General features: G+C 46.6%; 1 protein-coding gene across 6 annotated transcripts in view; it reads left to right on the top strand.

Moving 5' to 3' along the window:
• The window catches only part of atp11b (ATPase phospholipid transporting 11B (putative)), a 38,527-nt gene extending 12,544 nt beyond the window's left edge, over positions 1-25,983 (top strand). The window contains exons 12-32 of one of the 6 annotated variants that reach the window (XM_042111797.1): positions 388-585; positions 890-1,048; positions 1,363-1,535; positions 1,652-1,720; positions 1,803-1,876; positions 2,124-2,227; positions 3,417-3,598; positions 6,816-7,019; positions 9,675-9,828; positions 10,385-10,487; positions 10,936-11,081; positions 11,220-11,279; positions 12,401-12,528; positions 12,662-12,800; positions 13,665-13,688; positions 14,150-14,215; positions 14,382-14,485; positions 14,940-15,105; positions 18,194-18,324; positions 20,455-20,603; positions 24,116-24,252. In XM_042111797.1, coding sequence (XP_041967731.1) covers positions 388-585; positions 890-1,048; positions 1,363-1,535; positions 1,652-1,720; positions 1,803-1,876; positions 2,124-2,227; positions 3,417-3,598; positions 6,816-7,019; positions 9,675-9,828; positions 10,385-10,487; positions 10,936-11,081; positions 11,220-11,279; positions 12,401-12,528; positions 12,662-12,800; positions 13,665-13,688; positions 14,150-14,215; positions 14,382-14,485; positions 14,940-15,105; positions 18,194-18,324; positions 20,455-20,572 — 2,502 coding nt within the window. In that variant the 3' untranslated portion in view covers positions 20,573-20,603; positions 24,116-24,252. Of the gene's footprint in view, positions 1-387; positions 586-889; positions 1,049-1,362; positions 1,536-1,651; positions 1,721-1,802; positions 1,877-2,123; positions 2,228-3,416; positions 3,599-6,815; positions 7,020-9,674; positions 9,829-10,384; positions 10,488-10,935; positions 11,082-11,219; positions 11,280-12,400; positions 12,529-12,661; positions 12,801-13,664; positions 13,689-14,149; positions 14,216-14,381; positions 14,486-14,939; positions 15,106-17,107; positions 17,194-18,193; positions 18,325-20,454 lie in introns of all 6 variants that reach the window. The other 5 variants (XM_042111802.1, XM_042111799.1, XM_042111798.1 and 2 more) reach the window with 5 other exon arrangements.

The raw sequence follows: 25,983 nt of genomic DNA, 5'->3' as shown, positions 1-25,983 counted from the left end.
CATTTAGTTCAAGTCTGTTTTGATTCCCTCAGTGTTAAACGGTCACGTCATCTTCTGTTTTGAATAAAGCCATTTCTCTTCTTCCTGGTCGGGGATGTTGGGGAGGAGCCATTTTTTTTCCCTGTGGAGAATCTCCAAGCCCCTCTGGCTGTGTATTGCACATCCTCAAGAGAGTGTTGCGCATATGACTCTAAATATTGTGACAGGCCATAAGAGAAAATGCCTCCCTCACTCAGAGTGTTGCTTGGTAGCCTGACATCTCCCATCACTCAGAAAGAAAACTGCTGCCCTCACACTTCCACTCCTGTTTGCAATGGTTGCACGGGTGATGGTCTTGTTTGTTTGTTTGCTTGTTTATAAATAAATTTTATTGTTTTAACCTTTCAGATTCTGAAGTTCATTTCGGATTTCCTGGCGTTCCTTGTGTTGTACAATTTCATCATCCCAATATCACTGTATGTCACTGTGGAGATGCAGAAGTTCCTGGGCTCATTTTTCATTGGCTGGGATTTGGATTTGTACCATGAGGAGAGTGACGAGAAGGCGCAAGTCAATACCTCAGATCTCAACGAGGAGCTTGGACAGGTGTGTGTGTGTGTTTAGAGCATGCAAGTCTGAATATTATGCATCACACAAAAAAAGGCACAATGACAAAGTGGTCAAGACAATGTGGCTTTGCTAGTCAAGCAAATGGCTTCTAATATGATCACCTTCTAATAGCAATCTAGGCAGCATTCCCTGAAATCAATTGGCTGTGTAAAGCTCTCACCCCCCCTTGCTTAAAGTCCCTTTCTTGGTCAGGCTGCTATTGATTGTTGTGTTTTTGTAAGCATCAGATGTCCTTGTGAGTGCGTAACTCTAAAGGTGGGATCCCCACATTGTGCCCCAGGTGGAATACGTGTTCACGGACAAAACTGGAACGCTTACTGAAAACGAGATGCAGTTCCGAGAATGCTCCATTAATGGGATCAAATACCAGGAGATCAACGGCAAGCTCATCCCAGAGGGAGTGACTGACGACTCACCAGACGGCTCCATCCCTCATCTGGTAAACACACACGCACACACGGACACAGACATTGTTACCCATACCAGTGGATAGCACTCTCCCTGTAGAAAGAGATTTAATTTCCAGACCCAGTATTTGCCTGTATAATAGTTACATTATTAGTTGATAGTTGATGTTGTTTGAAGGCACTTCTGCTCACATATTGACATTGGTGCTGAATAAAAAGTATGGCATTACATCTGGCACTAGGAGTGTCTCTTAGAGGAGTTCCATGTAAGAGGAAAAGCATCATGTTTCCAGATGGTTGCTTTGTCTATTGTGTTTGTTAAATTCTTGTTTGTTTACGCACCCAGATCCGTGAGGAGGAGCTGTTCCTGAAAGCAGTCTCGCTGTGCCACACGGTGCAGATCAGCTATGACCAGGCGGATGGTTTTGGCGAGCCGTTCTCCCACACTAACGGCTTCTCCCAGATGGAGTACTACGCCTCCTCACCTGATGAGAAGGCGCTGGTGGAGGCCACCAAAAGGTATAAACTCCCTTTCCCGTATATTAAAAACGGTTGGCTTTCAGCTGCTGCCACTGTAGATTGAATTCCCTCCGTCTCTACACTTCTTCACATGACTAATGTGTTTTCCCTCTTAGGATGGGGGTGACATTTATAGGGAGCAATGGAGAATACATGGAGATTAAGACATTTGGAAAAGCTGAACGGTAAAGATGGCCTTCACATAAGAGATGATTGACTGACTGACTCATTTTGGTATTTTTGTAACTTTTGGTAACTTCTCCACAGATATAAACTGCTCCATGTTTTAGAGTTTGACGCAAACAGAAGAAGAATGAGTGTGATATTGCAGACACCCTCAGGTATGTATGCTAATGGAGACCACACCTTCAGCCACTACCAACCGTCTGACCACAATTGTAGGATGTCTAATCTATCCCCATTTTGGGATCGTGTGGCAGACAAGATCCTCTTAGCTTATTTCTGGATTTCTGGGTTTCTTCCTCTTGACTGCACATGCAGTCTGTTGCCAGTAGCCCATTGAGTATATTTCAAATCCTCATCTGCTACAGCGTCTAATGATGTGTCACTCATGTCTTCCCTTGTCAGGGGAGAAAGTGCTGTTTACCAAAGGAGCGGAGTCGGCCATTCTTCCCTACATCAAGAGTGGGGAGCTGGAGAAGACCCGAGTCCACGTGGATGAGTTTGCGTTGGTAGGACATCATAACATCCGGCTATTCCGTTACGTAGGATGAGGTCTTATTTAGTAGTTTGTGTGAACAACACAACTATCTAGAGCTATTTGAGTATCCAAACTGAATGATCTACACTGTGATGCCTCACATTTTCTGAAGCTCTCACAGTACACAGACACCTAGACTCACAAAGAAGCAGTGTTCATTTAAAAACAATAGCACAACTGATGAGACCTAGACCTTACACTCACACAGACTGAGAGATGCTGTTGTGGCTGTCTCTCTGCTCGCTTGTCAGTGTCCCGCACTCAGTAGGCAGACAAGTGATGATCATTGTTCCTAATGGCCTCCCATCTCCACTGCAAATGAGCAGAATTTTGGAGGACTGTTGCATAGATGTGACAGGGTGCACTGATACCTATCCATCTGTAAAACAAACTCACTCAAAACAAACCATTTTGTGTCCTTTCTTGAAAAGTATACAATGGACTACATGCCACGGAGGGCTCTTCAGCCAGCCAGCATTTATTTCAGGCGGTGCGCGTCAGCAATGGCATCTTCTGTTATATTCTGCTCCTTTCATGTTGACTCTGACACAAAATATCTTGTTTATGCCAAACAGGGCAGCTCTATTCAACTCTGACACACACATATATCCTCAGCATTTTAACATGCTCATTCACTAGGTGTAACACCCAACCGGGGCTGTGTAAACAGGTACGCTAAAACACTAGCAGCTACAACACAGGTGATGGTCCATCGGAAATGTTTGTGCTCGCTGAAAAGCCTTCCAGAAAGTGCCTGGCATATAGGTAATTGCTGTTATATCTGGTTTGGGCTAGACTCTCTTTGTAACATGGCTGATATTGCTGTTGACACAGTAGTACTAGCCACATGAATATCACAGGTTTCAATGGCTTTGTGAGAACATTGCAAAAGCTTCATGCACTTTATCTTATTACTGATAAAAGCTTCTGGCAACTGATTATGTATTATGTTAGTGGCCAGTGTAAATCAAAATCGCTTTACTTGATTAATGGATATGGCTTTGGCTGTAGGTCACACCACTAACTCTTGGAATACAGAGCCGTCACAGGAATGGCTGAGTTGGCACTGTGAGAATTTTAAAATGACATTAATTGTCATAATTATGCAGATGCATTCTGTGTGTGTGTGTGTGTGTGTGTGTGTGTGTTGTGATGAGCAGAAGGGTCTGCGGACGCTGGTGGTGGCGTGCCGGCACTTCAGTGCAGAGGAGTACAAGGATGTGGACCGGCGTCTGCACGAGGCGCGCACGGCCCTGCAGCAGCGCGAGGAGCGCCTAGCCGACGTCTTCAGCTTCATCGAGCAGGACCTGGAGCTGCTGGGAGCCACTGGCGTCGAGGACAAGTGAGTCAATCTGCCTCTCCACAGACAGGTCACTCACCACGCATACAATAGCATGACCTTAACTGACTGTTGTCGTGTGGAAGGTGATCTGTGTCCCCCGCCCGTTCTGTTTGTCAAGAGACACTGCACATATTGCTGCACTTTACTAGTCAGATGCATTGGTCTTTGCAAAATGGAGTCCTCAAGTTTACTTATGTATTACTTGAATATATAATGAAGATTATCTAAGCACTGAAGCATGGCTCATAACTTTATTGATAGTTTAAAAAAAAAATAAAATAATATAATTTATTTTCATTTAATTCAAATTCATATCATTTTGAGCCTAGATATCTGAACGTTATTATTTCATGTTTATATGTTGCCTGCCAAGCCGTGGGTGTAGGGCTGGTGTAGTGTCAGTAGGGGTGTTTTATAGTGGTGTTGTGCTGTCCTCGTGTGCTCTGGGGCTTTGGGCAGTGTAATGTGTTTAGTATGTTGCTCCAGTGGACTTCAGGGCCGTTGTTGTTGTGCCGCTTCTGTGAGCCACCGCTGCCTGGACAGGAGCGACTGAGTCATGGCTCTGGCCCCAACCTCAGCGGCAGCATCGGCAGCTGCATTAATCCACTCGCCATTCCTGCAGTTTCCCTCTCTGCCATGACTCACTTATGTGTGTGTGGGCGGGGGCGGGGGTGGGGTGGTGGGGGGTGGTTCGTGCGCCCGCATCTGTGCACAAGCTTGTAGAGCGTGGCATCCATTGATCAGTCACACACAGAGAAAGAGAGACAGAAAGGGTGAGAGATACTGCTATTAATTAGCTCTGTTAAGTTGAAAGGGAGGATGAGATTAAAAGGGAAACTGGGAATCGTGACCGCTTCATTTAGTACGCCGCGAGCCACCAGAACATTCTCCAACACATGAGAGAAGCTTTTACTAATCGCACTGAACGGCCTGTCACTTTGATTCGGAACGCTACGCATTCATGCTCTATTAGAACAATTATGCAATGCAACGCCAACTCGCCAGTTGCTTCACATGGCTGGAATGTCTGATCCTAACTATGGCTATCTACCATCCTTATTGGCAACTCACAGACTTCTTTGTGATTTTAGATTTTGCTAGCTAAAACAGCTCCAACAGACTGTTGTGTGACCTGTGGAGGTCCTGGGGGAGGAGAGGACTTTGTGTATTTACAGTATCTATCAGAGAGCTCAGACCGAAGTAACAACTCCATTGTGTCGACTCGATTCATCTTTACCAAGCAAGAAGCAATTCCGATCTGCTGTGGTAAACTAGCTGACTTGGGCAATGTGGCCTGCCTGGACAGAGAGTAGAAAGGGGCATTTAGACATAGACGGTAAAGTCTGAGTTAAAAGCTTGCAGGTCCAGCTCTGTGCGAGCCCCCCATCCCCCCAGGTGTAAGACAAGTCCGGCTCTGAAAGGGGAAGAGGAGGGAGCAGGACCGGAGCAGCAGCACAGAACAGCGCCGTGTCTGTGTGCACGTCTCTGTGCTCTCAGGAGGGGTTTTGCTTCTTTGCTTGTGTGTGTGGGTGTGCTCATGGAGATCTGACTGTGTGTGTCGCACGGCCTGTGCTAGTCGTAGGTTTGTGTTTATGTCCGAGGTTTGTGTGAATGTGTTCATCATTCTGTGTGTGTGTGTGTGTGCGCGCGTGTGTGTGTGCACGTGTGTGTGTGTGCGCGTGTGTGTGTGTGTGTGTGTGTGTGTGCATGTGTCTGTGAGAGTGCTCGGGGGGCACGCTCTTAGCAGAGCAGTGCGGGCAGACAGACCCACACCATCTGCTTGCGCTAGCTGTCCGTGTTTAATTAATGCAGCCCTCCCTCCAGACACACACACACACACACACACACACATACATACACACACCTCTTGGGCTGCCACGAAGGATCCTTCCCATGCCCCCTCCATGTCCCCCAGAAATGTTGGCCATCTTCAAAGAGCCCTGTGTATAATTGAGGACATCATTAATCTCCCACACACACCATCAGTTCTCCCCTTCCTCCCCCGTCCCTAAGCTGAACTGTTTGCGCCCCTGCTCATAAGTTAATGTGATGTTTTTATCTGCTGCTAATCTTTAAGCTGGAAGCTCCGAGAGAGGGGCCCAGAGTGCGCTGGCTGTTTCCTGTGAAGTCGGCGTGTTGAGCTACGTGTTAAATGCTCGCCCGAGGCGTCTGGCGCTCGCCAGCCGTAGCGGTGTCAGTAATTGCCGATGTTTTTGGTATTAGCTGTGTTGCTCTTGCAGGGGGGGAGGTGGAGGAGGGACGTCAATACTCGACTTGTCTCATTATCGAGTGTGATGGATGAATCCATTTAGTGGTTAGGCGGTGGGTGATGCAAGCGTCTGACAGTCATGCTCTACAACTTTCAAGGGAAATGCAGAGGAATGTTGATACAATCAAGGGACAACAACAAATATTTGAAACACGCAGTAGTGCAGTGCGTGTTTTTGATAAGCTTTCGAAGCATATGCTGGAGTTGGCACTAGACTTGTCACGCCTTCACATACGCATTGCATTCACACTCCCTACTGTGCATCTAACTCTGTTGACAACACAACCAAGTCAAATCAGGTGAAAGGAAGGCCTGCAGAAAGGGGTGGGGACCAGCAGCAGATGGTCCATAGTTGACCGTAGAAGTCAAACATGCAATGTCCTGCTACATCTGCATATGGCTTAGAGACTGTCAAACTTGATGCATCAATGTTTATTTCTGTCTATGTTCATGTCTTTGGAGCCAGATCCACGCAGTACTTGGACCCCTTGCATGTGCTATGTGCAGGTGTACAGAGCAGTGATTGTTTGGTGAAGTGCTGTTGTAGTGTGTGTGTGTGTGTGTGTGTAAAGGCCAGGTGCCTTGGGGAGAGTGTCTAAAGTGACTCTTGCTTTGTTTAGTGGCATTCTTAGAAGCATGCTGAGCTGAGTAATCACCTTTTCTCTGATGAGAGGAACATGATCTCATTCAGTGTAATCCTGGCAGTTTTAATAGGGTGGTGGATTAGGAAAAGTGACCCAAGTGAGTGAGTGAGTGAGTGAGTGAGTGATGAAAGACTTAGGAAAAAGGCATTTTTGGATACTGAGCTTAATGTTATCTCATTAAATAATGTACAGTATATAGAGATAGGCCACTATATTTGCCTACTTGTATATTTGTTGTTTATGTATATCCATGACTATTTGTTAGTGAGATTGTGAGTGACATACCGTGTGTGTGTGTGCGCAGGCTGCAGGAGAAGGTGCAGGAGACCATCGAGGCGCTGCGTCTGGCTGGCATCAAGGTGTGGGTGCTGACCGGCGACAAGCACGAGACAGCAGTCAGCGTCAGCCTGTCCTGCGGTCACTTCCACCGCACCATGAACATCCTGGAGCTCGTCCAGCAGAAGTCCGACAATGAGTGTGCCGAGCAACTCCGCAGACTAGCCCGCAGGTGCCTGCCTGGACACACACACACACACACACACACACACACACACACACAGTCCCTTCTGCCCATTTCTCATCCACAACCCATACAGTACCTCCACACCTCTCCCTCCATCCTCCCTGCCCTCTTTATCTTTATCTGTCACACTGTCACCTCCTCTCTCTCTCACAGACACACACACACACACACAGAGAGAGAGAGTCTCTGTCTGCTCCCTGTGGTGCCTTCCCTCTGTGGGTGTGATTGCAGGCGTGTTCGCCAGCGGTACACTGACAGACCCACACACTCACCGCCTGGTTGTGGGATTGATTGTGACTTAGTAATGGAGAGGGTGGAGCCCTCATCCGTGTCTTGAGGGGTGGAGTGTGTTTTGACATGATCCACATCTGCTGATCCACCACTCAGTCACACACACGTAAACATTACATTACATTTAGCAGACACTTCTTGACCAAAGCATAAGTCACTTGACCAAAGCATAAGTCACTTGACCAAAGCATAAGTCACACAAATGTACACACACAGTGCACACACCACAGCTCAGGCACCCACATACACAGAAACACTAATGCTTAGGGGTGTAAATCACGTTTCATCACGATTCAATACAATATCAATTTTGTGTGGACGCTTCAAAATTTGCAGCGATACAATGCGATTCAATACTGCGGTCTGTTGTCGATAGGAAATTATAGATTTTGGTTCATTTTCATGTATTCAAAAATGGCAAATGTTATAGATTATAGGCCAAATACTGAATATAGACTTTGAAATGAGGTAGGCTACACAGAGTTTGTTCTTTTCCCCCCTAATATGTCCTGTCACTAGCTAGCTGCATTAGACTTTACCTTTAACATGGTTTAAACTTGTTGCAATAGAGGTGACATTTTTCATTGTTAGAGGAAACTACCCTGTTCCGTAGGCCTTTGTTCCTTTTAAACCACGACAATGAGAACACCGTAACAGTGGGCTGGTCAAGCTTTCTTTAGGCTGTTAAAATTGTATTATTGTACGGTTCTGAATGATCACAGTCAGATGCCCAGCATCAGCTCAACCCAAGAGTGATGCAACCGCATCGTTTGCTATTAGATTGATGCGTCGATACGTATCGCTGCATTGTTATATCCCTACTAATGCACACAGTGGACTGGTCACTTACCCACGTAAGGAGTAGAGTTAGGGTTGTGCCGATGGACGATATCATCGTCCATCATGATGGTTGACAGGCATCACGATGGAAAGCAACCATCGTAATGGCACGCTCCCACATGCCAGTCACTAATTCCTGCTGTAACAGGCTAAAACATAAAAAAAACCTTTCCCTGAAAATGAAATTGAGCCTACTTTAAAGGCTGTCAACCAAACAGTTATCACGTATTAGTCTACCGTCTTGTAAAATAAAAGACTTATTAGTCTACCCTCTTATTCAAATAATTCCTGACTGTGACATGAATGTCGGGATTCGTTATTTGTAAAAGTGTTTTTACTTTGCCCTCCTATAAATAGCCTGGACTGCCCGATCGCAGCCCTTTACTTTCACTTCCCGCCGCCCTCATAGTCAGCATAGACGGTAGCCTGATAACGTGGGATGCTGCATAGTACTAAGATAGTAGTCTTAAGTAGCTTTTTTGCTGGGCCCAGCGAAGGCTGGCAATGTGTAATATTCCGCTGGTTGGTGCACACGCAAGTGTTCAGATTGATTGTCTACACAACTTCGGTAGCCTGTTCAGTATGTCTCTCTTAGCTGTCCACTTTCATCAGGCCGTATAGCCTATATAATATATTTTTTATTTTTTTATGTAGGCTAGAACATTATAAATGTATTTCTATACAGACATACCTAGGCTATAGGCTAATTAATTAGTGTTTACCACACTAACCCCCCCCCCACGATATCATCGTCCATCACGATGTTTTACTGTACACATCGTCAAATGCCAATTTAGGCGACATCGCCCAACCCTAAGTAGAGTGTCACTTAATATAATTTAAATCTGCTATTAAGCACACAGTCACACAGAGGAGATGACACACTGTCACACACAAGAGATGACACACATATTTACACAACACACACACACAACCATGTGGCTTATTGCTCTGTTCCTCTCTGTAAACACCCCCAGCTACACACATGCCCACACACACAATGGAGAAACTGGCATGATTATGTCCTGTGCTGACACATATGTGCGCACACACAGAAGACTGCCTGAGTGAGTGCTGCCATCACGCTCGATAGGCTGGGGATGGGTATGGGGTTCATGATGGATAAGCAGCGCATACATGAAGATGCATGATGGCTGATGGCCCTGGCTGGGTAGCCATGAATCAAGGCTTGTCCTGGGTGTTCACAGGAGATGTATGGCTGTTATGTCACTGGCCTACCACAAATCAAACCATTCCACACATTGTCTTCTTGCAGGGCAGGAACATATCCTTGTTGAATTAGATTTTGTCATGAATGTATGAGATTAAATGAAAGGTTTTGCTCAGTAAGTGAGAAGTTTGTTCATTGTCCATTTTCTTTCTCTCTCTGTTTCTCAATCTCCTTCTCATACACATGTCACAATCTCATTTACTGACACATACACTCTATCCATTTCTCCCCCTCTTACACACACACACACACACACACACACACACACACACACAAAGGATCAAAGAGGACCATGTGATCCAGCACGGGCTGGTGGTGGACGGGGCGAGTCTGTCTCTGGCTCTGCGGGGGCACGAGAAACTCTTCATGGAGGTGTGTAAAAACTGCTCCGCTGTGCTCTGCTGCAGGATGGCCCCCCTCCAGAAAGCCAAGGCAAGTAACACACACACACACACACACACACACACACACACACACACACACACACACACACACACACACACACATATATACACACACACATATACATACATATACATACATACACATATACACACACACACTCACATTCATTCTCATTCTCTCTCACATGCTCTAATGCTTGCAGTCACTTGATAAAAATGCCTGTTGAGCCACACGCACACACACACGCACACACACACACACACGCACACACACACACACACACACACACACACACACAGAGATGTGTCTTTATCTGACCCCCACACACTCTGTTAGCTAGTTCACATGATTCAGAGGTCTTCCTCTCTTCTCTTTTCACTTCCTCTCAAATACACCCTTTCATCAGTGACTCACATGCTGCTCTCAAGACCCCACACACACACACACACACACACACACATGGAGACACAGACAGGCACACACACACACTCCACCACTATTGTTCCCACCAGCTGCCTAATTGCCTGACACAAGCGCTCGGTTTCCGTAGTGGCGGTGCTAATGGCTCTGCTGTGATTGATAGGTGGTGCGTCTGCTGAAGACTTCGCCGGAGAAGCCCATCACTCTGGCCATCGGCGACGGGGCCAATGACGTCAGCATGATTCAGGAGGCCCATGTTGGCATAGGTGACCTACACTCCACGTCTCGCAGCTGTGTGGGATGCTCAGATGCTTAGCCCCTATTCACTGTCGGCTTGACACACACAGTCACAGGAGAATGGGCAGCTTGTCAGTAAACGCAGGCTCACTGCTACTCTGGCATCAGTAGTGAGGACTGACAGGTTGTATTATTCTTACTTACTGCTATAAGAGACTTGCAGCATGAGTGCACATCAAGCCCATTAAGGCAATCTTTTAAAGAACACTTAATTTAAAAGCCAATGATGAATGGTCAATTGTGAGTCTGTCAAGGCTCTTTTGGCTATCAGCATTAGTTCTCAAGTTGTCTTTTGAAGAAGCCACTGATAGCCTGGGCTGATAGACTCATGAGTGTGTCGAGCATCTCGGGGAAGCATTTTACTCTGTGAGCTCATGTAAGTAGCACATGATTAATTGGGATTCTGACTCTCCGCAGGTATCATGGGGAAGGAAGGCAGGCAGGCGGTCAGAAACAGTGACTATGCAATCGCAAGATTCAAGTTCCTTTCCAAATTGCTGCTTGTGCACGGACACTTCTATTACATAAGAATAGCTACCCTGGTGCAGTATTTTTTCTATAAGGTGAGCGTCTAGTCTGTCTGTGTGGTGTACAGTGTAAAGTGTGTATTGTTGTTTATCTGTGTGTGTACGTGTGTGTATTTGGTGGTTTGGATACTTGATGGAAACATTTACATGTCTTTTTTTGTGTTTCTTTTTTAGAATGTGTGTTTTATCACGCCCCAGTTTTTATACCAGTTCTTCTGTCTGTTTTCACAACAAGTAAGTGTGTTTGGTATCTGTGTCATCACTGGTGACTGTGCCACTGTGCCACCGTCTTGTCACTTGCTGTCATTTTGTTTGTGACGTGATCACTTGTTAGACTGTCAACACACACACAGTAAGATGATGCCCTTTGTGCTTTTCAGCTGAACATCTTGTGAAAAGAAAGTGCCATGAATCCTCTTTCCTTCCGCTGTAGTGATGATGTTTGATATTGTAATTAAACTTACTAAAAAAGGACATCTCATGTTGGTGATGTTTTTGCTGAAATTACCTATCGTGGCTAAACTGTCATGATCTTTATTTAAAGCTGCAGTTGGCAAGTCTGACAGATCGAGGGGACTTAGCCAAAATGTTAAATGTTTACAACTCTCATGCCCCTCTTCCACTACCAGCGAGCACCCTCTCATTGAAAATGTGCTCGTCAGTGCGCACTAGACTGCACCAGACTGTGACTGACAGTCAGATCTTGTCAGATCTCACACAGCCCTGCTCTGATTAGGAGCAGCCGTAGTCTACTGGTTAGCGCTTCGGACTTGTAACCGGAGGGTTGCCGGTTGGAACCCCGACCAGTAGGCATGGCTGAAGTGCCCTTGAGCAAAGCACCTCTCCTCACTGCTCCCCGAGCGCTGCTGTTGTTGCAGGCAGCTCACTGCGCCGGATTAGTGTGTGCTTCACCTCACTGTGTGTTCACTGTGTGCTGAGTGTGTTTCACTAATTCACGGATTGGGATAAATGCAGAGACCAAATTTCCCTCACAGGATCAAAAGAGTGTATACTTATATTTATGCTTGATTGGACCAGAAGAACCGGGAGCTGTGGATTTTTGCAAAACAAATAACAGGCTCTAGGTGGAGGTAGAAGTGCGTTTTTTTTTTTTTTTTTTCTAAAACCGGCTGATTTATGTTGTTCTATCGGAGCATAGTGTCGGTTTCAGTGAATATGATCAAAAAAATCTTGCCAACTGCAGCTTTAACATCCTGATATATCCTGATCTATAGGAATCTAATCTAATCTAATCCATGTCTGGCATACAAAACATGTCTACAATGTCTTTGGTAGCAGGTTTCCTGTCCCCACTCTGACTCTGTGTGTGTGTCTGTCTGTCCCCTGTCTGGCAGACTCTTTATGACAGTGTCTATCTGACACTCTACAACATCTGCTTCACCTCGTTGCCCATCCTGGTCTACAGTCTGTTTGAGCAGCTGGTGCATCCGCACGTGCTGCAGAGCAAACCGGCATTGTACAGGTACGGCGCACAGCGCAGCACACTGACCAGTGTGACCTGCCGTCCTGGCCACCTATGGCTCCTAATAAAAGCTGCGGCGGCGAGAGCCCCTAACACTGCCCGTCATCATTAACATCACTCACTCATCCTGCAGGGACATCAGCAAGAACTCCATGCTCTCCTTCAAGACGTTCCTGTACTGGACGCTGCTAGGCTTCTGCCACGCCTTCGTCTTCTTCTTCGGCTCCTACATCCTGATGGGCGAGGACACCACGCTCCTGGGCAACGGCCAGGTGAGGCAGGGGCGTCAGGGGGTCGGGGGTCGGTCAGCGCTGTGCTGAAGCTCCGTGTCTGCTTGCCTGCACTCTAATCCTCTTCAATGAGAAGTGTTTAAGCGTCTAGAGGTCAGGTTGGAGATGGGTCCCACTCAGGGCCAGCTCTGTTTTTCTTCACTCTGTGCATGTCTGCTTCTACCACTGTAAGTGGCTTTCTGTACATCTCTAACTTTAAAGGGACAGGGCGCAAATACTGTGGTGCCTGCATGTTGCCGATTACTTGTAGACTTGGACATTGAGATATTACATGGGTTGGGATTTAATATGTAGACGTGGGCCTTCCTCTTGCCCTTATAGAAATTGCCTTGATGGGAGACCGGTGTTAGTAGAAGGAAAACGGCTGGTGCTGAAATTGAATGAAAGGCAGATGAGATGAGAGAATTGGCTGTGTGCGAAGGTGAGCCCATCAGCTCGTTGCTGGACGAGGGTGGCCGTGTCTGTGTGAGCACCCGGTCACTCTCGGCCATGAAACCTTGGCAACGCCAGCCCTTGCTTCCTTCACCCAACAAGGCAAATATTGATTGAGCGTTGCTTAGAGACCACATAGCGGGTACAGCGCAATATTGATCCTCCCCCCCCCAGTTGCAATTTTAGTGAAATACCTTCAATGATGTGGAGGAGCAACAGAGGCACGGCCCTTCAGTCTCTGCTATTCTTGTACCAGCCTGTTGCTGTGATAGTGGTGCTGTTGATGGCGGGACCATTTCATTGTTTCTTGGGGGGGTTGGTTATTTGGGAAGTCTTTTTTCTGCCTGTCCTTTTTATTCCTTTCTTTGTTTTTCTCTTTCCTCCTTCTCTTTTTCACGCCGTGCATGTCTTCAGATTTTGAGAGCTAACAGACAACTGGTAAGCGTTGATTGGTTTCCTATAGTTGTTTGCATGCCTCTCTTTCTCTTTCCTTTAACCAGTTTCACAGCTGTCTCAGTTCTGAGCTTCACCACTGCTGCATAAGTGTGCGCCATCAGTATTCTTTTGATGCCATGCCACACACATTTGTCAGGCTGAGTGTTTCCGGGTGGCAGGGGAGTTCAAGGAGCGCCCCGTTGCCTTGCATGACTGCAAATGGATTCCAGCGCTGACAGAAGTGTTGCCCTCGCTCTAAATGGCTTGGCAACCTCCCGATATTGTTCAGAGTGCCTGGAGGCCGTGTGTGAGTGTGCAGCTGTCCTCTGACATGCCAGCATCTGGTGGGCCATTATAGAGAGCCGAAAGTCTGAATAGTGGTGTGTGTGTGGACCGAGATGGACGAAGCTGTTAAAACTATGTTAAGTATCTGAAATATTTAGTTTTTCTCTAACTCTTTTCAGATGTTTGGAAACTGGACGTTTGGAACATTGGTGTTTACAGTCATGGTCATCACCGTCACACTGAAGGTTCAAATCAGTATACTTCAACTCCGTGCACTTCAAATTCTGCTGAGTCATTTGAATGGAATGAATATTCCTGAGACATTTTGTGGCATTTTTATTCCCATTGCATCTCCATGTGTTGGCGTGAGGGTTACGTACTGAAGGTTGCTCTCATCCCTTTTCTCCTCAGCTGGCCCTAGAGACCCACTTCTGGACATGGATGAACCACTTTGTCACCTGGGGCTCCATTGCGTTCTATTTCATCTTCTCCTTGTTTTATGGGGGCATCATCTGGTATGGCCGCCCTCTCCGCACACAAACACAGTGATGATTATGATGATGATGGTCTCTCCTCAAGAACTCCATTGCCACTGTGTCTTACAGTGATGTGATGTGATGTTATGTCACAGCATAGCCTCCTTGCCTTAAGGCAAGGTTTACATTCCCATGTGGATGTCCTCGTATGCACAATAAAGAACTGATCCAAATACACATAGTGTAATTGTATAGGTTTGACCTGAAGGCCTGGAGTAAGTGAGTAATCAGTGTACTCAAGAGGAACACAGACTTTTTGATCAGACATAACCCAGATTGTGTGTGTGTGTGTGTGTGTGCGTGTGCGTGTGCGTGTGCGTGTGCGTGTGCGTGTGCGTGTGCGCGTGCGCGCGTGTGCGCGTGTGCGCGTGTGCGTGCGCGTGCATTTGTTTGCATGGCTGTGTGGCCGTATGTGTGTCTCTTCTCCCCACAGGCCCTTCCTCCACACGCAGGACATGTACTTTGTCTTTGTCCAGCTGCTGTCCAGTGGCTCCGCCTGGTTCGCCATCATCATCATCGTGACTGGTTGCTTGTTCCCTGACGTCGTCAAGAAGGTTCTCTATCGGCACCTACAGCCCACCAGCACCCAGAAGTCTCAGGTAGGATTGGACACAGTCCCCCCCCCCCCCCCCACACACAGGCACAGCCCAGCTGCTTAACCCCCCTAACCCCTCAGCGCACCTGCGCTGGCTTCAGCTGGGTCAAGTGAAGACCACAGACCGCTGTGCCCTAATAATATGCACGACGTCACATTTTTGGTGTTTGGTGCAGATAAACATGACCACTTGAAGGGACCACTGTGTGAAAAAACGCTTTGGCAGAGCACATGGAAACATGAAATGCATGCAACACGCAGGCACGACCACACTCACACACTCACTCATGCCAACAACTGCATGGCTTCTCACTAGTCAGGCCTTCCACATGTCCCTTACACAGTCAGAGCTGAAGTGGACACATGGCAGAACAGTGAGATGCTAGACTGTGATTGCTAGATTGCAGCAGATGCAGTTTGGAGATGTAGATTGATTCATACAGCACTGCTGCCAGTGAAAGAGCTGTTCAAGATCGACTACAGGATGAATTACTCACCGCACACAGAGTAGTTTCACAATGAGTCATGATTTCCCACCTCACAAACACTAAGTGGTCCAACGGATACATATATATATTTTTATTTTCTTGCAGCTTGTTTTTTCTCCCTCCTACTGTTGTTAATATAAGTATGTTTGTCGAGGATGTGGGTGAGTCTGTTCCATTGACTCAGGGCTGAAGTCAAACCGGGCACTTTCAGGTCCGCTTTCAGTGGCCGGCTGGGCCCACACTGCCTGGGTTTGTTCCCCTGCACCGGTCAGCAGTGGGCTCAGCCCCTCTGTCTCCCGCGCTCCCGAGGAGGAGATCTTTACAGCCAAATGCTGCCGTGTCAGCGAACCTGCAAGCCTCGGCACTGCAGATGACACTCGATACTTGAAAACGCACTCACTCGTTTTTTTCTCTCTCACCGTGTCTCACTCGCACTCTCTCTCTTTCTCTCTCTCTCTCTCTCTTTCTTTGTTGTGCGCTGCACTTTGTTTTCTGTCAGCTCCTTCTGTGAGCTCCTCTTACTCAAGCAGGTCACAGGCTGTCTGTGAGTGTCCGTGGGGGTTTGCGTGGCTCTTTGTGTGTGTGAGGCGCCGCATATACTGTTTTTGTGTTTGTTCCCATTGTGTATTGTCTCTCTTCACACAGACTCTTTTACACTCTCGCTGCTTGGTTTCTTTCTCTCTCACATGTATACAGAGGCCAGAATTATATTTTTCGAGCTATGTAGTGAGAATTTACTGACCAAAAAAACTTTTTACCTGCATTTTTAAGAATTTAAGCATGCATTCTCAGTTTCAGTCTTACGTTAAACAGGCAGTTATGGAAAGGTCATATCTACAACTTCAGTTTGAAATTAATCAAAATTAGACGTTAGTACAGTTAATGTTATTTTACTTGCATGACTTTGCTACACATAGGTTCTTTAAATACGGAACCACATGGCAACAGAACACAGTGGCAGTCACTTTGTTAGTTCATGTGTTGCATTGTGACACGTCACTTGGTGCCAGAGCATCATAGTGAAAATGCCACCTGTCATAAAGATGTTCCTTCTTTGTTTTGACCAGAGGAGGTTTGTTAGCTCCCATGTGTGAGACTGGCGCTTTCAGGCACGCTGGCCATGCAACACCACCCACACAAAGACCAGAGCCGCTAGCCAGCTAGCTCTCATGTCAAATGATAAATATACTCTTAGACACCTGTAGATGATGTACCAAATTTGACAGATGTTAATTATGGACTCATGCGCACACACACACACACACACAGACATTTTCTCGCTCTATATGTCTTTCTTTTGTCTTTGTGTTGCTCACATTCTCTGCCAACACTCTTGTGTTCTGCTTCCATTGCTCAGCTCTATAGTTGTGTCAAACTGCACACACACAAACACACGCCCAGGCACCACATACACAATCTCTGTGTTGTTTGTATTTCTGTGTGTGTGTCTCTCTCCCTGTGTCTGTCTCCCTTTCTACTGATGTTGTCTGTGTGTTCCACCTTCCTCTCCTCTGCTAGATGTACTCCAACCGCGTTGCCATAGGTGACGACTTCATCGCCCTGCAGCCTCTTTCCAGGGCCAAGAATCAGCTGGGCAAGATTAGGTAGAGTAGGAGAACCTGCCCCCACCCCCTCAACCCTTACTGCCCCAGTGTCGTCTGCATGCTGTGGTGGACCAACTAACAAGCCATAGGCTGAGAAGACGACTAGAGAGAGAGAGAGAGAGAGAGAGGGAAAGAAGGAGTGAGTGTGACTATGTAGGGAGAGGTAGAGAGAAAGAGAGAGGTGATGTGGTTGGATGCTCGTTGCACATTGCATGCAAGCTGTGGAAGCTCTGGTCCCCGATCCCTCTCTGACCCTGCATGCAAACTCTGAGTGGGGTGGTCAGCTATAACCACTGGGGAGTGTCATGTGATGCGTTGACTGCTGCATGGCCCATTGGGGTGGCACTTGGGCTGTGCTCTGGTGTTTGACCACAGACTGTGCCAGTTTTAATGCCTGCAGGTGAAAGTGTATTCAAAGGCACTGTAAGGCATGCGGCAGCTCCTTGAGGCTGGTAATGTGTTTTGTTTTGGTCATTGTTCTGAATGAGTGGCTTTCAGTGGACACTGTACAGATGGAGGCTATTGTGCATGTGTGCTGTTGTGCATCATGTTTCTGGTCTGGACCGCATGCTCTTAACCAAACTTGTTGATTTTTTTTGCAATGAGCAGAGAAAACGTTCCCGAGTCCAGCTATTGACAGAAGGAGCAGTCTGAACTTCCATTACATATTATGATTCCTTCAAATTTCTCTCTAATATGAATGGTGACATGTCATTCAATCAGCTTCAAAATACGAAGATATGATTGGATTTGTCAGTTCTGTATTTGCTTGTCTAGTCTGTCAGACTAACAAAGTTGGACAAATCCACTTTCGGAAACTGATTAGGTTTTTCTGGATCTTATTCCGAGGCCATGTCATGGCATCTTCATGGTTTCCGCTCAATATTTCCATTTTGGACATGGAGGCGTTTTCATGCTCGTCACACGATTCTGTTTTTTTTTCTCCTCCTGTAATTTTTCTTCCGTTTGGGAGACTTAACACATTGTTTTGTCCTTCCAGATGGAAGAGGATAAGGTTTCAGTCAGCTCAGAATATGACTCTGCTCAAAGCAGGAACAGAGGGGAGGACAATTGGCAACTGCTAGCTGCTTCTCCTCCCCCCGCCCTCGGTGCCGCCCTATCCTCCCCTAGGTAGTACCGGCCCTGTGTGTGTGTCTGTGGGGTGTGCCCCCTCCTCGCCAGACCCCGCGGTGCCCAGGCACGTGGGTGAACTCTTCACCTGGCGGGCAGGGGTGGGGGGCAGGGCCAACCGTGGGTGGGTGGGAATGCTGGCATGGACTTTCTTTGGAGTTTGTTTATTGATTTTTGTTTATTTGTTTTTGTGTTGTCTTTTAGTTCTGTGTCTTTGTTGTTACACATATCTTTTGTCGTACACACATATCTCCATGTGCTTTACGTGATGATCACTCATGATGTCTTTGTCCTCAATCTCCACAGATCGGTAATCTGCATGTTCTAGGCCCTCTGCTTCAGAGAGTGTTTACATTTTTTCATTATTTACCATTATTGTTCATGTATTAATTTTGTTCATTATTTTATTTTGTTCAGTGAATCATATGCAACCAGTGCAATCCTGACATTTCATATTCATATCATATTTGTATGTCCCTTTTTATGTGTTTAATCTTTCTGTGCAAAATGCCTGTTTATGAAAAATAAATGTTTTTATCAACTCCTTTTTAGTTTTGCTCCCCACATAGTGTTTTTCCATTATGCTGTGCTTTGTGTGTCAAACTGCTATTTGTTGCTGATGCAAGATAAGATCATTGGACATTTCTTTGATGTGAAGTTTGTATCTCTATAGCTAGAAATAACTCATTAATATCCATTGTGAAGATCATGTTTTTTGTCCGTCTCACGCGTTTTCATGCTAATCAGTGTGAAATGTCTTGAGGTTTCCTGTAGCTTAGGCACACTGTTTCCTGGTGAGGTCTGTAGGCAGACTGTGTTGGGCTGAGTGCTAAGGCTGACTTGTATATAAATTACACCGCTCACATGGGTCCATTTACTCAACTAGTCAGTCATCTTTTCTCATATATCCAAACATCATCATGTCTTACCTTTAACCTACATCACCTGCATCTCAGAATTATTGATTTTCAGGGACAGGGTATATATATATGAAACCTGCTTTGAAATATATTAACGACCCATCGCACTGCTGGCCCAATATTTCTCCCCGGCCCAAGTGGGAGAATTGCTTGTCATTTTTCATGTAGCCCATTGACCTCTGCCTGCTGTAAAAAAAATCCAATCTGCAGAGCTGTGTCTCCTCTCTGCCAGCTTTGATTATGTTGTTTACTGATCACCAGTCTGATGTAGCATGTCCATTCATACAGCTACATTGGAGGATCCATAGGGGATTCTGGCCCATCCATGGGCTTGTCATCCCCTGCACTCCAAACTAGCCAGCACAAGGGTGCACCTCCCCTGCCAGATCCCCCCCCTTAATGCATTATTCAAAGTTCTATCACAGTTGTTGGAAGATTTGATTAGCTCTGCAAGATATCTCAGGGACTGCAAGTATCGACACCAGTCATCAGAAATTGCTCAGTCAGGGGAAAAAAACTACAGAGTTTGGCGCTCAGAGATTAGGTCGAAGAATCGGGGTTTGTTTCCCGTTCAGCGTAATGGACGATTATATTTGCTTGTATTCTTTGGCCAAGTTGTGCGCTCGTCTGAAGTATGCGGCTGGTGTTCCGCTGCAGCTCTGATCTGACTTTAGATCCGCTGCCAGAGAGTGCTGTTTTGACAGCACTCTACATGCATTGGGATAAATGGCTGTAATTTGATTAGGGGGCGCGGTTGCACCAAGGCCAAGGATGACCTTGCCTTGAAGAAGACTCCCTCATTCATCAACCCTCCTTTATTGATGTTATGGTTTATTTCTTTTTTATTTATTGTTTACCCCTCCGCTCCATGTCGCTCTGTCCTCGGTTATTCATCTGTGTGTCCTGACATCATGAGCTGTGCAACAGCACCAGCACCTCCACTAGTGGGCTTAAGCTTGAAGCCTGTGGGGTCCTTTGGGTGGGATTAGTTTCTGTTCATGACCTATTTGTGGTGTTTGATGTGATCTGTAACCACCATATTTACACGTCTGACCTTTGTATTGCTCTCCTTTCCTCTCTCTCTCTCTCTCTCTCTCTCTCTCTCTCTCTCTCTCTCTCTCTCTCTCTCTCTCTCTCTCTCTCTCTCTCTCTCTCTCTCTCTCTCTCTCTCTCTCTCTCTCTCTCTCTCTCTCTCTCTCTCTCTCTGCAGCTTGTTGAGGCCCAGCAGGGCTCAGTCAGCTGCCTGGACTCCTTGTGCTGCATCGGGTCGGAGGGGCAGGAGGGGCCGGGCATCCGTGTCCGGCTGGGCAGGCTGGTGGAGCGGCTGATGGGCCGCTGTGCGCCCCCCAGGGCCGGCAGGTGCGACCTCTCTCTCTCTAGCCTCTGCTGCAACCGCATCGGCTACAAGCTGGAGCACGACGAGGCACCCACGCTCGGAGACTGAGCTCCCCTCCCAGTCCACACACACATGCAGATATATAGACATGTAGTATAAAGTAGAGGCTGTCTCAGAGCTACTTTTGTGCCAATATGCTCTACAAGCTCCTACCCCAACCCCCCCCCACACACACACACACACACACTTTCTGGTGAAAACTTGCTTGGTCAAGGACTTCTCAGCCCAACCTCAAAGAGCAGCACTCACACACATTGGGTTTGTTGACTGGGTTCCCCCTCAGCACGCCTCCGCACGCCACACACACATTCCTTAAGAGCGGGGACCCAGCCCCCCGTCAGCACCACGCGTACCCTGTAGCAGAAAGCGGGGCCCGTTTCGGAGCCCTTATTTCACAGCCCTTATTTTTTTTATAAAATTAACCTCTGAGGAGTTTGGCTAAAAAGCTGGAGAGCTGTGCTGAATGGGGATGCAGTGTGCTACTAACTTTACTAACTTGCCTTCTGAGTGGTGTCCCTTGTGTTGGTTTTGTATGTCCTCAATAGCTTTTAAAATATTGTCTGCTCGGCCACATCCATACATAGGCTTAAGCTGGGGCCATGCATGCACCACTAGTATCTTTTAAAAGTTTCTGTAATCCTCTGTCTGTAGTCCTGCCAAATGTGTCTTTGCCTGCCCTGCACCTTCTCGCGAAGCCTGAGGTCTTTTTTACTGCTGCCTTTCTTGTGTGCCTGGTGTATTTCAGCCTGTTGAGTTTTATCGTTAATAGCCACTTTGTCCTGTGCTCAGAGTCCTGTTCTGCAGGTCTTGCGCCTTTGTTAGATGCTAAATGGGTCTCTGTGCCACAGAATGTTATGGTCCCACGTTGGTCAGACTGGCCACTATGAATGACCAGGCTTGTGTGTGGTCAGCCATGCAAATGTAATTGTGGTGAAATGCACAGCGCTCAGATGAGAACCATGACCCCCCCCACCACCCCACCCTGTCTGCCCAACCTTCCCAAGTGTGCCGCTTTGTGTGTTTGTTTTGTATGTATTTCTATGTGTGTGTATTTGTCGGGTAGGGATGCATTTCCCAGTCTTTTGCCAAAGTTCCATAGTGTTGCGTCTCTGACGGCATGCACATTTGATTTCCACAGTGTTGTGTCTCGATGACAGCATGCACATTTGATTTCCACAGTGTTGCGTCTCGATGACGGCATGCACATTTGATTTCCACCTTCGGTCTCTCTGGCTTCAATGTTGCTTTTCTTACGATTGCACTGTCCACTCTGCTGGAATGCCAATGGCCGCTGACGGTTTGCGCTCCTCTAGCTGTTACACGAGATGAGACAAGGCCCTCACTGGAGCTTGCCACGACTCTCACTGAACAAAACCATAACAACGCGGTTCCAGCCTTACTGCTAGAGCACTGCCACTGTACAGGCGAGGAAGCATGTTGCCCGTAGCAACAGCAGCCAAGCAAAGACGCCTAATCTGGAAGATGATGTTCTGTAGGGATTCATTTCCCTCAGCTCCCCAAAATCCTAGTGTTCACCAGGGGAGCACATTATCAGAGAGCACCGGAGGAGGAGCTATTTTTAGAGACATGGGGAAACTGTAGATTTCTTTTGAAATGACCATTATATACATTTCGCTTGTTTATTTTGTTTTTTACCCGCAACTTGAAGCCTTACCAAGAAGATGAACAAATATGCCTGACCTTCTGCATGAGAAATGCCTTGGGCGTTTTTGTATGCGGTTTAATCAGTGTGTGTGTGTGTGTGTGTGTGTGTGTGTGTGTGTGTGTGTGTGTGTGTGTGTGTGTGTGTGTGTGTGTGTGAGTGTGAGAGAGAGAGAGAGAGAGAGACTGTGTGTGGGTGTTTTCCATCAAAATTCTCCTGGTCACTCTGGTCACTCTAACCCCCCCCCCCCCCCCCCCCCCTCGTATGTCTTCCCTTTTCCTTTCCCTATACTGGTAGAGGAGCCAGGATCCAATGTGTGAGTGGGCCACGACCGCTGACACCACACACACACACACACACACACGCACACACACACGCACTCTCACACACCACTGCACTTTGTGTCACCGGGCTCTATGCTGGACAGATGGGATCAGTCTGCATCTGTTGTTTGAATCAAATTTATTGCACTGCTTGCGTTGTTTGCTCTTGCTTCTATGTCCTGGCTGTTCGGGTGATGTTCTATTTGGTAAAATCATCATTGCTGTTTCCTGGTACGAAAAAACACCTCATACAAAGTTTGATCTTTCTTTTCTTTTCCTGTCTTTTTCCCCTGGCTCTTTCTCTCTCTACACTGCAGTCTAGCCCTTTGCACCAAGCTCTTAAAACGGTTGTCTGTAGTGGCAAACATGACAGATGACAGAGTTGTTGCATGCTGCTGTTGTTGAATGGTCGTTATTTTGCCCCGTCGCTGTGGCAGGCGGGTGCATATGGCCACGCACGAGGCAAAGCCCAAAGACGAGCATCCTAATCCCCACGTCCACTCCACAGTCTTTTCATTGCCAGAGAATGCATGACATCACTCTGCAGAGAAGCTCGAGCGAGTCTCACACTCACACACGCCCCCTGGAGGTCCATGTAGTAATGTACACTCTCAGTAGAGTATGCGACAGGCTATGTGCCTTCTACTTATGTACATCTTCCCATGTACTCAAAGCCTGTCACATAGGACGTATATTTGGATGCAGATTTTATACTATAATACTACAGATGTATATCCCCTTATATTTCAAATGCATTAGCTATTTTTGTTAGTTATTAGATCTAATCTATGAGAAAAAGTTAATATACAGTATATCAGATGTATTCTATTTCATATACTACTACTTGTAGAGATACTATATCTGTATTGTACTGAAGTGGTCTTCAGGAATGTAGCATATATGTTGTGACAAAGGAAGCTTTTGCTACTGTGTGTTCAGCTCACTCATGTTGCCCAATTCTGTACTAACATCTTTCCTCATGTTGCCCCATTCTGTACCAACATCTCTCCTCATTCACCACCTGCTTTTGGTTTGTCTGGAGCGCTGCATGCTTGTGGTCTCTCACAGGTCTAATCGTTAGGGTCGAGAACCAGTCAGTGCTGCAATGGCTTATGGGTAGGGCAGCGAGGTAGAGAGAGACTAGGTCAGGCTACTGCTGCTATCACTGTGGCTCAGGCTGCAGGCAGGTGCGAAACCCCAACCCCCTTACCAGACATGCCAGCCAGTTAGCCTTGATGCCACTCTGTCTGTCCAGGCCGGATAGGAAAGTCAGTCAGTCAGCAATGTCAGTATTTGGTTCACACACACACACAACAGGGATTGAGCAGCAGGTGCACTTTAGCACTTTAGCGTTTCCAGTGTTCTGTGCAAAGCTTTAGGTAAAACACACACACACACACACACACACACACACACACACACACACAGACCTATCCCAACTGCCCCTGCCTGAGCCTCACCTGTCCTCACTTGTCCTTGATGCTTCCAGATCGTGGAACAACTCGGATCCATACTTCTCCAACGACAGGAGCATCTTGACCCTCTCGCCCATGGAGGCCAGTCATTACTAGTGCCCCGGAGGGAGGCCTGTAAGCTTGCCCATGCCAGCCTGCAGCGGGCGCTGTGCTGCGCTGCCCAGTGTGCCCGGACCAGGGCTGGCCCCTTCAGCTATCTCACCAGCCTCACTCACACCTGAAGAATGTGAGGCCCTCTGAGGCTACACCACTAGGGAAAAAAACAAACAAACAAAAAACTATTAACACACCTCTCACTAACCGATTTGTGTAAATAAAGCAAGGGAATCATAATGGCACAGAAGACCAAAGGATTTTGTCTCAACTAGAGAAGAGAGAGTGTGTGTGTGAGGGAAAGAGTTACTGGAGATTGTTTGTGTTGCTACTCTAGGTTACTGCTGCTTCCACAAAGTGACTGATGGGCTGTAATCTTTCCTGAGGAAAGTACTGTAGACAGCCTGTTCTTTTTTTAAAAAAGCCATATCTTCTGTGTTTTTGAAATACCTGATTTTTCAAGGTATGAAATGTGAGCGCATTTAGCACTCTAGTTGGGCAGTTTCCTTGGAGTCAGCCCACGAGAAGCCCACCTGAAACTGTGCCCCAAATATGGCTTTGGTACGCCGATGGAAGAATGTCCCTCATAGCTTCCTACGATACTCTACATATCAAACCTGACTATGGACCTAAAATGATGTGGCCTGCACATTTATGTTTATGATTTTTGTTTTCTTTGTTGTTTTGCAGTCTATTGTGCAATGCATTTTCTTCTCATCTAATCATCATCTGTCATCATTCTATTAACATGCTGTTTCTGTGTGCTTCTGTTCTGGTGTTTCTCTTGGGTTACTAACCACGTGTTGACTGTGGCGTTTGTGTGTACTGTTAATCCCATTGCAAGAAGGCAGCAACTAGCTGAGCTCGATTTTAACCTGCCTTCTCCCTCATCAGCCGTGGAGGCCTTGAGGTCCAATCACATCCTTCATCTTGGTGCACCAGGCGATTAGTAGATGGTCATTGAGACAACCGTTTTAAACTTGCTATCGTCACAGTAACGTCTCTTTTGATATCAGTATGCATGCGGAAATACCCTTGATGAGCCAAACTCGAGGTATACGAGTACTGGCTGTTCTTAAGAGGGGGAAAAAAACCTCATCCTCGGGTGGGTTTTGTGAACTCGATCATTATGATATAGTCAGTCATGACTGACACCTGGGAGCTGTACTGAATCTCTCTTCAGAAGACACTTGAATTTTGTGGCACCTTAACAGTACCTTGACGATGTTCTAAGCATGACCACGAGCCCTCAGAGAGGTAGCTGAAGTGCCACTGCTGAAGGACTTGCATATCTGATAAAAGTATTGTGCTATATACAGACAGCATAATTTTCTACTGAGGTACGCTTTTGTTGTTTTACATTAATTGGTACATAAAAAAATGTCTGCACATGCATTGCAGGTGTGATGTCCAGGGCATCAAATCATTTTCTCCAATCACAGATTGTCACTTTACATAAACGTCATCAGTTTGGTCACATTGTCGGGCCATGTGTGCTACATGATTAATATATTTATTGTACACCTGTTATGTAGCAACATATCTGGTCTTGCCCTAAATGACTCATTAGCAATAAAAAATAAAAAAAATCATCTATTGATACATGGGAATACTTTGGGTCTAGCTGCAATGTCAACTGGCCACTTTCCTTGTTTGTTTCAACCATGTCGAGGAAAAAAGATATAAGATCAGTTGCTGTTATTGTACGCTCCTGGCAATGAAAGTGATGAATTGCTGATGTTTATGAAAACAGTTCTATTTACGGAATAAATATGTCTTTTTTAATATA

The sequence above is a fragment of the Alosa sapidissima genome, chromosome 12, assembly GCF_018492685.1.
Source record: "Alosa sapidissima isolate fAloSap1 chromosome 12, fAloSap1.pri, whole genome shotgun sequence".
Taxonomy (NCBI): Eukaryota; Metazoa; Chordata; class Actinopteri; order Clupeiformes; family Clupeidae; genus Alosa; species Alosa sapidissima.
Note: the sequence above shows the minus strand (reverse complement) of the source record. Positions and strands in the feature narration are given on the sequence as shown.